This window comes from Petaurus breviceps, unplaced genomic scaffold (assembly GCF_028583685.1).
Source record: "Petaurus breviceps papuanus isolate PSGF00001 unplaced genomic scaffold, PetGlider_PUasm1.0 172, whole genome shotgun sequence".
NCBI classification, from domain to species: Eukaryota; Metazoa; Chordata; class Mammalia; order Diprotodontia; family Petauridae; genus Petaurus; species Petaurus breviceps.
In genome coordinates, this window is record NW_027185755.1 from 3,771,590 (window position 1) to 3,784,791 (window position 13,202).

General features: G+C 50.3%; 1 protein-coding gene across 2 annotated transcripts in view; it reads right to left on the reverse strand.

Annotated features, from left to right (window-relative positions):
• Positions 1–9,646, reverse strand: part of MAST1 (microtubule associated serine/threonine kinase 1) — a 28,825-nt gene extending 19,179 nt beyond the window's left edge. For both annotated transcript variants that reach the window (XM_069082959.1, XM_069082958.1), the window contains exons 1-3: positions 9,380–9,646; positions 7,607–7,695; positions 6,981–7,056 (exon numbers count right to left, since the gene is read on the reverse strand). In XM_069082959.1, coding sequence (XP_068939060.1) covers positions 6,981–7,056; positions 7,607–7,695; positions 9,380–9,462 — 248 coding nt within the window. In that variant the 5' untranslated portion in view covers positions 9,463–9,646. The remainder of the gene's footprint in view (positions 1–6,980; positions 7,057–7,606; positions 7,696–9,379) is intronic.
• Between the last annotated feature and the right edge of the window lie 3,556 nt (positions 9,647–13,202).

Sequence of the window (13,202 nt, forward strand, 5' to 3'; positions counted from 1 at the left end):
TTCCCTCCCTCCCTTCCCCTCACACACACACGCACACACACACACTCCCATTTCTCTTATATACTCCCCAAAGATTACCTCTTCCCTACTCTCCCACAGAACATCATACCCCCCCATAAATTACCTTGTCCCCCTTCTCACACATATAAACCTCCTTAATCTCCCCTTACTGTGAACAGAGATCTCTCTCCTAAAATACCCAGACCACCCCTCCTATGTGCCTTCTCACAGAGACTCCCATTCTCTACCTCACACACACATAAACACACACACACACAGACCCCACCCATTCCACCTCTTCTCACATAAAGACTCACCATCTCCCCTTTTCATATACACATATTCAAGTTCCCACTCCTTGTTCACATGCCTCAATCCTTCCTTGGTCACCATACACACCCATGTATACCATCCCCCTTCTCCTTCACATACATATCCATCTACTCTCTCCATCACACACACACACACACACACACACACACACACACACACACACACCTTGCTCAAATTCATCCCCCATCTCCCATACACATATGCCTTCTCTTTTCACACATAATCCCACACACATACACACTAGCATCCATCCTCCATCTCACAAACACCCCAATTCTCCCTTCATTCACATTCATCTCTCTCTCACAACCCCTCTCACACACATCCATAACCCTTTCTCATATACCTCTGTCTCTCCTCTCTAACACATATAAACCCATCCCATTTTTCCCATACTCCCCAGTTCCCTTGTCTCACACCTAAGACCCACATTCTCATTCCTTTGGGAATATACACGTCCCCATCTCCCCTCTCAATCACACTCTCTCCATGTCTTCATTCACCCCTTTCCCATCTCCCTATCTTCATCTCTCCCACATATATACACATATTCATTCATCTATGTCCCCATCTATCTCTTACCTCAAACCCATATACATATGCCTCCATCCCCCTTTCTCACTTAAATTCCCCTTCCCCCTTACACATATCCCCACCCATCACCATTTCTCATACACATACATATCCACATACCTTCTCTGTTATCCATCCAAACAGTCATACACAAATATACATTACTCATCTTAAATATATATTCCCACATATGTCCCCATCCCACCCTACTCTCATATGCCTGTATTTCTCAAAACACTCATACATGTTTCTCTCATCCATGTCCCCATTTCTCCTCTACCTTATCTCCTTCCCTGCCTGTCCCTTGTACACATGTACACCTATTACCCACCTGTCTGTCACATACCTATTGCCTCTTTTTCCGCTAAAATATATAAACCATGTCTTTTTCATAAAACACCAATTCTGCCTCAATCACTTGGCCCCTCTTACTCTCATATAATCACACCAGCCCATACTTGACTTTCTCTGTCTCATACACATACCATATTCTCACTTTTTATAACCCACACCCATTTCTCTTTTACCCCTCCCCAACAATTATTAGCTGCTCTCCTTCTCAAATATATATCCCTCCCTTTCTCCCTACCCCATGCATCCTACATCCCTCCTTCACTCACAAATACATACATATATACCTACTGCCCCCCAGATATACATATATACACAGAATTTTCCTATTCCTTCCATACATACAGGCCCCCATTCATCCTCTCACATAAACAGGCCCCATCTCTATTCTCATACACTAGACCACTCCCCCTTTATATATAGATGCCTTCATATTCCCCTCTCACTTAATTCCCTGTTATCCACCCTCTACCACATTCTTATAAATGGTTCCATCCCCCCTTACACATATCCACATGCACTCCACTCCTTCACAGAAACATACATTCCCATCTCCCCCTCACACCAACCCCCAACTTCTCTTTCCCTTGCACACAAATGCACTTTCCAGTCACATAAACACATTCCCCATCTCTCATCTACACCCTCCCCAGTCTCCTCCAGACCCCAAAACCTTCTCTCTCACAAACATGAAACTCTCCCATGCCTAATCTCCTCACTGACCTTTACACAGCACTCTCTGTCCCATCTTGACACAGACCAGCTCATTCCATGTCTTACTCACCCACTGACCCATCCCCACTCACACAAAGACTCCAAAGCACATATTTGTTCCATCTCTTACACACACATACACACACATGCACACACACACCTTCCTTTCTGCCCCTCTTGCTCTCTCATGCATACAACCATCCACTCACACCCCCTCTCACACGAAGGCCATCCCCAGTTTCTCCCTCAAACACACACATATACACACTATCCTCCTTACTCACAACCTCCCAGATGGACCCCCAATCCCTTTCTTTCCTCACAGAGACTCCCAACCCCATTTCTTACACACAGGCTATCCCACCTTATCTCTTCACATACACATATCCAACCCTACTGTCACTCACACACACACACATACACACATTCATCCCCTCTTCCTTTATATACACTCTTCTCCCTATCATTCACACACCCATCTCCACTCTGTCAGATACATTTTTACCCTCTTGACACACAAACCCATCCCTCCTCTTTCTCACACCCCAAACTCCTCCCTCTCACACCCACCCACACATCTCCCCTCACTTTCACCCATGCCCATCCATTCATTGCCTCACACACAAACTCATCCTCTCCTTCCCTTCTCTCTCTCTCCATACAATACACATTCATCTTCTCTCACAATGTACTCCCTCTCATGCCCAAACCCTTTTCACACAATAATCTCTCCTAACTTACACTCACACAGTTGATGCCTCCATACGTATCCTCCATCTTTTTAACACACAACCTTCTCACATACACTCATTTCCCCTCATACATACCCATCTTATTTTCTTACATTCTCCCATCCCCACTTTCCTTTCAGACATCCCCATTCCCCTATTTACACATATACACAGCCCCATTCCCTCTCTTACACACTTCCATCCCATCTCTCACACTCACACATAAAGCCACTGCCTCACAAACATGCCTTCCCTTAGACCCCAACATCTTCTCTCACACACAACCTGTCCTTCATCTTCCTCCTCTCTCACACTCAGGTCCTCCATCCACTTTCTCTCACCCATATTCCAGTGCTCCAATCCCCCTTTTCTCACTTATCTCCATTCCCCAATTCCTTTTTCTCTCACACCCAGGCCCATCTTTCTCACACACCCTTGCCCCTATCCCCCATCCCTTAACACAATTCTACCTCCCCCCATCAAAATATGTGCATCTCCCTCACATGCCCCACCTCCCATTTCCCTTGTCCTTCACAAACAAAAATCATCCTTCCCTAACACCCTGATAGACATGCTACCTATGATCTCTCTTGTCCCACAGACCCTTTATCCTCTCTTTGGCACACAAAAATACTCATTGCCCCCTTAGGTCCCAAAAACCACCTGGGCCCTTCTCCACACAGATCCTCTCATCTCCTCATATAAACTCCCTTCCCCTTTCCTCTCACATAAAGGGAACCCCCATCTTCTCCCCCCTTACATACACATTTACCTACTTATATACATATATACCCACTGCCCCCCCCAGATATACATATGTACACAGAATTTCCCTCCATTCTGACTCTAATACAATATGGCCCCACCCATCCTTAGTCTCTCATTTACATACAGACCTACCTCCCCTCTCTCTCCTACAGACATCCATCCTCTCATATACAAAGTCATACATCTCCCTGTCTGGCCTTCATTTTCATGTACACGATTATCCCCTCACACACAGAGATCCCCAAATCTCCCCTTTACTCACATTAGTGCCCCTGTCTGTCTTCCTCTCATTTTCACATTCATCCATCTGCCCTTGAACACAGACCTTTCCACCCCACACACACACAGATGTACCCCATACTAATTCTCTCATATGAACACAGAACCTTTCTCTATTTCTCCTACCTTCTCTCTCACACACACAAAGACATTTATGCACATGTTCTCATCTCCCTTAATAAGCCATTTGCCACCTTCATGTACACACATAGACACCAGTCCTCCCTCTTAACACATATATCCATTTCATTCTCATATACAAACCCTCTATGCACACAGATCCCGTCTTTGTCTCTCATGCACACAGCCCCCCCCGCCATGCGCTCCCTTTCTCTTTCACACACACACACACACACACACACACACACACACATATCCAACCACACTCTCATACATAGACCCTCTACACAAAAATCCCATCCTAATCTCTTGTGCACACACCGGCCTCCCCATCCTCTCTCTCATACAGAGATTCCCCCATCCATTGTCTCTCATACATACACAAAGATCTCCCATCTCCACTCACATAGTTGCAGACCCACCCTAACCCTAACCTTAACCCTTATGCCTTCTCAGACTTCTGGTATTCCCTTCTTATACACATTCATCCCTTCATTCCCACTATGACCTCCACATTCACTTGCCTTTTTCTTACACACAAAAACATGACCCCTCTCTCACACACGTCCTTCTATCTGATCCAGCATTTGTAAAGCATTTTAAGGTTTGCAGAACACTTTACATATATTAGTTCATTCGATACCAACAACTGTAAAAAATTAGGTGCTATTATCTACATCAACATCTTACAGATGAGGAAGCTGAAAGTGAAAAAGTTTATGTGACTTGCCAAGGGTCACACAGTGGCAGAATTTGAATTCAAGTTTTCCTGACTCCAATCTAGAGATCTGTCTACTGTGCAAATCTACTTGGAAGCCATCTCTACTCTTTTACAGACACATATATTGTCTCCCTGCATACCCATATGCACAGAACCCCCTACTGCCCTAGTCATATACAGAATTCTCATTCCCATTCTCCAATGCACCGACTCTCACACACATACCCCCATCCTCCTTCACTCATGTAAACCCCCGACACCCACAAACAGACCACATCCAACCCCCTTTCATAAACATAGACCCTCATCTTACATCTCTCAAAGATCCATTCACTTTCCCATACACATACCTCTATCTTCCCACCTTATCCCTCACACATATACCTCTTAGTGGATAGACTGTTAAGTCTGAAGTGAGGAAAACATGAGTTTAAATTGGACCTCAGCTACTTACTTTACTAGCTATATGTCCCTATGCAAGTCACTTGACCTCTGCCTCAGTTTCCTCAACTATAAAATGAGGGATAGGGATACTAATAGCACCTACATCCCAGCCTTGTGTCAAATGCTATATGTATAAAGCACAGTGCCTGGCACATAGTGCTTAATGCTTATTCCCTTCTCTCTCTCCTCTCTCTCTCTCTCTCTCTCTCTCTCTCTCTCTCTCTCTCTCTCTCTCTCTCTCTCACACACACACACACACACACACACTCTCTACACATATATATCCCTTGCCTCTAACCATCACATCTTCATCCTCCTCTTGCACACATTCATCCTCCTCACATATAAGTTTAAACATGTCCCTATCCACCTCTTACAGTCATATATATTCCATATTCCCTCTTTCTCAATACAATATTCATCCATGTCCCCCTCTTCCCTTACATATGCATATGCATCTCCAGTCCTGCATTTATATACCACACAATTCCATGCATTTCACCTATGTTCCCACTTTATTTCCCACAATATACTCATTTGTGTCCCAACCTTCCATCTCAAACGTCTGATATGTACTCATTCCTCCTGTCACACATATACACGCCCCATCCTTTCTTACACACACATACATATCTTCCATCCTCACAGATATCTACGCTTATGCATACATTTCCCCATCCCTCTACACGTGTTCAGAATCATGTGCCTCATCCCACCTCCTTCATGCATGCTCCCAACCCTTCCATACATGCAGAGCCCCTGATCTCTTAACATACAATTCACTCACAAAGCTTCTGCCTGCCCCTCCCCCACAAGTTACACATGGCCCTAAACCTCCCTCTGTCTCTCAAACATATGCTTTTCTTCCACACATACTCACTCATAGATACACACAGCCCTGGCATTTCCCCCTCCCCCACACACATAGTCATTAATGGGCCCTTCCTCCTCATTCTAAGGTATGACATGATCCCAACGCTCCTCACATCCCCTTCTCCTCCTACAGCAAGAACTTGTTTCTTTTCTCCTCACCCACCCTGACCCCAGCCCTCTTGCACAATCCCTATTTCCTCTCTCTGTATTCCCATTTTCCTCTCTCACACAGACCCCCATCTTCCCTTTATACATCTTATCCTCCTTCACATAGCTCCATCTCCCCTCTATATACCCCAATCCTCTCATGTACTCACCCCACTTTCCTTTCTCACATGCACCATGACCCCACCCCTCCACACATCCCCTATATATATATACCTTCCCTATATATACCCCCATCCCTTTTCAATGTACCCCCCATGTCCCCTCTCCTGTCTCCTCTTCTCCCTCCTCCCCTCCCCTCTCCTCTCTCATACTATAACTTCAAGTGCCCCCTCAAGACACAATCCCATCCATCCCCCCTCTCTCACACACACATCCCCCACCCCCTTCTCATACACACACTCTCTCACACATACACACACAGCCCCAGTCCCTCCCCCCTCAGCCTCACCCCAGGCTAACGGCCGCCCCTCCCCCAAAGCCTCCTGAACCTTCTTTCTCGCGCGAGGGGGGCGGGGGAAACAGGGGCGCGCGCAGGGGCGGGGGTTGAGAGGGTCGACCGCTGCTCGCCAGTTGGACAGTCAGTGCTAGCGCACCCAGTATCACCATCCGGGGTTGTCATAGCAACACTGTAAGTGCCTGTCGGGAGCGCGCCGAACTAGGAACAGCACTGCCCCGCCCCCAAACCAACTCCTCCCAGCCTTTGAGGGCCCGGCCCCCGGGAATCGCACGCGTGGCAGGTCCAGCTGGGTTCATAGTGGCTTATTCCCAGAACTCTTCTCTCTCCCTGCCCGATCCTATGGGTATGGGAGCAACTAGTTAGGCAGCATGTAGAGTGGTCGAATCTCCCGGGAGCTGAGGCGTGGGGATTGGGGGTGCGCAGCGGGGGGAGAGGAAAGGACACTCACCTGCGGGAGGAGGCGAAAGAGAAATGGGCAGGAGTATTGGGTGAGAAGTTGCGGGGACTATCCAGGGGACTGCTGCCTGAGGCGGGGGAGAGAGAAGGTTTAGGTCAGAGCTGCCGGATCCTCCAGGGTACACTTCCCTCTTAGTCTCCTCGGCCATATGACCTTTTTTACAATTTTGCCTCTATCCTAGCCAATGTGTCTCCACCTGGATCCTGCTCCCTCCATTCTGTCCCAGCCTCTGTTTGGCCTTCATTCTAATCTAGATTCTCTCTGGTGGTTCAGTCCCTAAACCCTGCAGGTTTTGCTCCAATCTGGAGCAACAATTCTGATGGCCTCTGAGGGCGCTTCCAGCTCTAGATCCAAGATTCTAATCTGCCTTCACTTGATTCTAACCCTCCCCAACTTGGCCCAACCACTGCACTATCCAACCCGGCTCAAACCCAACGTAACCTCGCCAATCTCCAACCGGACCCCTCCTCTCTCCTATTTAGCCCAGCCTCTGCTCCATCTTGCTCCACCTCCTTTCATATATGGCCCCGCCTCTTGCCGGGACAACCCAACTCCCTTTCCGAGAGTCCCTGAAACCTAGCTTGGCCTTCCACCCCCTCCCCCACCCTAAAACTCACCTATGTGTCCCGGGAGTGGAGAATGGGGCCTCGGTAGAGTAGGTGACGTACTGGTCAAGATGAGGCTTTTCCTATTACTGGTACGGCAGCTGCAGGGAGGGGAAGGAAAGGGAGGGGAGGCGGGCAGTGCCGAGCAGAGTCGAACAGAGCCGACCCTCAGCTCTTCGGTCTTCCATTCCTATCCCCTCGCGGGGGTCAAAGCTGGATGAGCTTTGGGGCCTGTAGTTTTCTGGGTTCTAATCTGGGGTCTGGGGACCAGGTGCTAGGAGCATCCCTGGAGCTTGTGTTCTAGGTCAAGGGTCCATGTCTCCTTTCCACCCTAACCAAGGGCCCCCTGGCGTCTGGAGTCAGAGTGTGTGTCTTTGTGTGTGTGTGTGTGTGTGTGTGTGTGTGTGTGTGTGTGAGAGAGAGAGAGACAGACAGACAGACAGACAGACAGACAGACTGTTACCGTCTGTGGCTGTATGTCTGCCATGGTGACTTTCTGTGATTCTTTGACTTCTATGTGACACTATCTTACTGAATTTGTATCTGTCTCTGTGTCTTGTGTTTTTCATAGTCTCTATCTCTAAACTCTGTCATAGTCTCTGTTAAGCTCACTTTGTCTCTGTATCTCTGTTTCAGTGACTGAATCTGGTAAGAGTTTCTGTTTCATTGTATCTCATCCGGTCTCAAGACAGGTGGGTGTGGGGGGGGGGGGGGGGGGGGGGATGCTGTTGCATGTGTGTCTAGGTCTCTGTAGTATTGTGTGACTGTGTCTATATGGCTTCATGTGTGAATTTCTGTGCCTGTCTGGGGGACTTCTCTGTGACTCCTTTATCTGCCTGTGTATCTATGTGTGAGTGGAGGAGCAGGGAGCCCCAGTTCTTCCTGAACCCCATTAGAAAAAGGGAGAACGGACTGGAAGGGGGCTCAGAGGAGGGCGATGTCTTTAGCCCTGCTTCCCCCGCCCCCCCCCCCCCCCCACTGCCTGACTGCCGAGTGTTGTCGCTGCAGCAGTTGCAGTGAAGCGTCTCATTAGATCAGGCAATTGAGAATGGGGGGGGGGGGGTAGGCCTGGTGGCCTTAGCTATTGTTCACAGGGAACGGCGCCCCCACATCCCTTCTCCACCTCCCCACTCCGGTCTCCACTCCATCCCCGCCCAAATTCCCCAAACCCCAGTGGTAGAGGCAGAACCCGGCTGTGCCCACAGACAAAGACGCTGTGCCCGCCCCAAGCTCCGCTTTTCCCCCACCACACCATTCCCCCTCAAAGGATGTACGGGCGTTAGCGGCCTTTCCTCTCACCCCGATCCCCACCCCACCCCCAACTCCCAGGGCCGCTGAGAGAGTAGACCTGCTGCTCCACACACACATCTGGCGCAGCTGGGCCGCCTCTGCAGCAGCAGCATCCCTGGCCTGGACCCCGCCCTTGCAGCAGCAATATAGAGAGGCGCCTCAGAATAAGGCCAGGCCAACTCCCTCGCCACCTCCTCGCCACCTCCCCCCCACCTTAAGGCAAGGGCTGGGGGCTGGGAGAGGGTCCAGGGCCCAAGCCTAGGACTGGGGGCTGGAAGGACCTCAAGTTGGGAAAAGTCTCACGGGGTTGGGGAGGATCTCGGGATCTGGAGGAGGTTCCATGGGCAGAGGAAATGGGGGGAGTAGTGGGCAGTGAGGGGTCCCAGGGCTTGGGGGATCAAATAGGACCCGAACTCTGGGGGGAATGATGACAGTCAGTGGGAGTGGGGGAAGTATAGGAGGTGGGGTGAGTGGTCGGGGCCGCGGGGCTATTACCTCTTGGTGCGGCGGAACATGCTGCTGTCAAGGAAATAGGGCATGGAGAAATTGGAGAGCACGGTCCAGAGCGAGTCAGACATGGTCCAGGGGCGGCGGCGGCGGCGGCGGTGGAGACATGGCGGCGGCAGGTGCGCGGGGCCGGGGCCAGGGCAGGGACGGGGAGCTCAGCGCCGCAGCCGCAGCCGCATCCAGCCCAGCCCAGCCCGGGGAGAGCCGAGAGCAGCGAGCAAAAGAGCCAGCGAGGGACAGAGGAAGGGAGGGAGCACGGGGGAGGCGGGGGCCAGAGTGAGCGAGGGAGGGAGGGAGGGAGGGGGAGGGGGAGGCCCCGCCTGAACAGGCGGCACGTGGCCCCGAGTGTCTGTGTCTGTCTGTGTACACGCCTCCAGCCTTTCCCAAGAGGGAGGACCCCCGGGAGGCAGAGTTTAGGCCGCCACCCGCAGGACACACAGGCCTAGCTCCCAAAGTTCCAAAGAGACCCCTAACAGGTCAGAGGCCTGGGTCCTTCCTGGCATTCCCAAGTCCCAAGGCTCCCAGGTTCTACCCCCTCAGAAAACACCTCTGGCTTTAGGGAGCACCCAAGCCCCAGATCCTGGCACCCCACAGATCGGAGGGCCTCCAGACCCCAGTGCCCGAAGGATGGCTCAAGGCCCTAGCTTCACCACCTCCCAGCCCCACCCTGACCCCTGGGAACCTCCAGTAACTCACCTGCTACTCTTTCTGGGCAGAGGCAGGTCCTTCTGAAAGGCAAACATGGGGGAAGTAAGGCTGAGTCGGGAAGATCAGTAGGGCACTTATGTACCCACCCCCACTATTCCCTCCCTCTCCAAGGTCCTGTACCTGCCTTGGTCCTGAGAGTGTGAGGAACACTTATTGTGATCGCCCCCCCCCCACACACACATACAGGGTTCTAAGAGCAGAGATCCAATATCTCCACCAAATGCTACCCAAATGTTCCCTCCTTCCATATCCCCCTTAGACCAGGACCAACCTTTTCCCTCTGCCATTTGAGAAGACAAGTAATAGAAATAGGGTTAGTTGGGCTAGGACCCAACCAGAAGTAGGGATGACCCAGAGGGTAGCTTGGGGTGGATCAGGATTTCCAGGAGGAAATGAGTCATTCCACACCCTATGGTGGGGGTCCCTGATGCTTTGCAAATTCATAAGTGACCTTGCCCTGCATGAAGAAGACCAATAAGTCATTCCACAAGTCCACAGAGGGGCCATAGATTTGCCCCTAATAACACAAAACAAAAATTGACAGGTTACAGCATTAGGGAAAAGTAACTGACTAGGCCTAAGGAAGGTGAAAGTTTCTGGGTCCCTCTTTCCAATATTAGTTTGGTCCTTTAAGGCTTTTGACCTGGGAATTACAGCTCATGTTTTTAAAGAAGAGGAATTTAAAGCAAAGAGAGCTAATGTGACTTACAGCAAAGTCACAAATCAAGAAAGTGTCAATCAGGCTTGAAACCAAGTTCCCTGAGGCCAAATCCAGCACTCTTTCCCCTAAATCATGCTTTCAATCTACAGGAGCTTTAACATTTACAAAGCACTTTCCTCATAGCAACCCTGTGAGCTAAGGAGGGCAAAGACAATTTTCCTATTTTACACATGAGGAAACCGAGACCCAGAAATGAAGTGACTTGTCCACAATCACACAACCAGGAGTCATCAAAGTTCTTGAATCCAGGTCACTTGATTCCTGGTCCTGCTCTCTTCACACTACACCATCCCTGCTGCTTCTATTGAGGCAGCCCATGAATGCTGGTCCAATTGTCTGGGCTCCTGGAAACCCTGATTTTAAAGAAAGGGAGGTAGGGGAAACTAAAGCAAGACAGAAGTAATCAATACACTTTCCCCCATGTAATATCAAAGGAATACTTTGCTAGCATTGAAATTTTCTTTGGGCAAACCTGCCCTAGAGTCCTTCCTAGTAGTCTACAAACTGAAATCTGGCACTTTTTAGGGTCGTTGGCTATAGGAGAAAAAGTATTCCATCTTTGGCCTCTGTCAGGGTCCACCCTGGGGCCAGCTGGACTTCCCTGCTCTCAGGATAACCAATGATAAAAGGGGTGACTAAGGGAAAGTATATTTGGAGGTTAGGGGAGGGTTCTGTAAATGAAGAGAAGGCTAAGGGTCAGTGTAATGAATCCTGGGTCAGGAAAGTCTCATCCTTCCACAGTTTTTTTGGACCGTACCAGTGCCAAAGGGAAAAGGTTTATATATGGAAGACTTCTGGGGTATAGAAGAGTTTCTAGGATATGTGTCAGTGTTGAAAGGAAACTCAGGTTAATACAATTAACCCCTTAATTTTATATATGAGTAAACTGAGACCTAGAGAGGAGGAATGGCTTGCCCAATATCATATAGGTAGTTAGCCAAAGAGCTAGGAATACAGAACTCCAAGTCCATTGCTCCCACTAGGCCACAGTGCTTGAGGACCTGAATCATCTCTGATCCAACCCCTAGACTCCAGAGAGTGTCCCAGATCCTACCCTCTGCCACTAGCTGGGGAAGCAAAGTCCAGATATCTTGGAGAAAAGGAGGATGGGGGGCGGGAATTTGAGGCCCAAAGGGCGGATAAGAGAAGAAATAGTTCAGTGAGAACCCATCGGTCCACTGGCCTCCTTCCTGCCCCTAGGCGCTCAATGAGCCCTCTCCGCCTGAGAGGCCCTGAAATCCAGGCCAGGTTTTCATGCTGCCTTTATGAGCCCTGAGTGAATGAGCGGTGGCCAGGTTAATCTGGACCCGCCGGGCGTCCGCAACGGCCTAAGCAAAATTCTGGCACGGAACAAGGTCCATGGGAGAGAAGCGTCTGGGCTGGTAAGGGCAGGACTAGTGGAGTTGAGTCGAGGGGTTCTTTCGGGAGCCCTGGAACGGCTGGCTTTCAGTCTTCGAGGTATTACTGATATTACTTCTGACGCCAAGTACCTCCAAGCTCCGGGGGCCAATGATCGAATCCAAGGGGCCTGGTTGCTACCCCCACCCCCAGAGGATCCGGTAGCTATTGCCCTAGTTCAAAAATATCCCCACTTGGCGTTTCCCCTTTCTAAAGTACCAGAGAGGTGCTCCAGGTTTCCTCATGGCCCGTGCCGCCACCCTTTCGGACTGGGGCGTGGACAGCCCTCACTGCAGATGGCAGGGGGTGGGGTGGGGCGAGGGGGCGGAGTGGACGGAAAGAATCATATTCTCAAAATTTCTGGGCACAGAACTCAACTGGGCTTGCAGATGGAAGTCCCTCAGGTAGCTGGTATATCCAAACTCTACAGTGTGAAAGTGCACCGCTTAGGGCAACTTTGGGGGCTCGGAGAGAAAGAAGCGCGCCTGGCTTTATACCGGTACTTTATACTGTTTCTAGTTCCCGATACCCTCAGGCTCCTCATGGCTTTCAGTCCCCGGGTAACACGACTCCTCCGAACAATGTTCAGTCCCCCATAATCCCCAACCACCACCGCCACACACACGAATAAGAGTATCCGGCCTCCTCAGCCTCAAGTCAAGAGTCCAGTCCTCTGTCAGAGCTCAGCCCCATTAAGGTTCCGAGTACCCAGCTCATTCATTCCACGCCCAAGCCTCCAGCCTCTGTCTCCGCTTAGTTCAGTTGGCTCCCCACCTCCCCCCGCCCACCTCAGACTCGGGGCGGGACCAGAAGAGAGGAAGCCCTCGTGGCACTGAGCCAATGGGAGAGCGCTATGGGACCACACCCCTCCAGGCTCCGCCCCTTCTCCATCTGACCTCAGTCTGGACACAAGAAGAGTTGAGTTTCGAATGTGCATATAACCTAGTAAGGGGAGTGCCTGTCTGTCCATACCAGCCTAGGCAT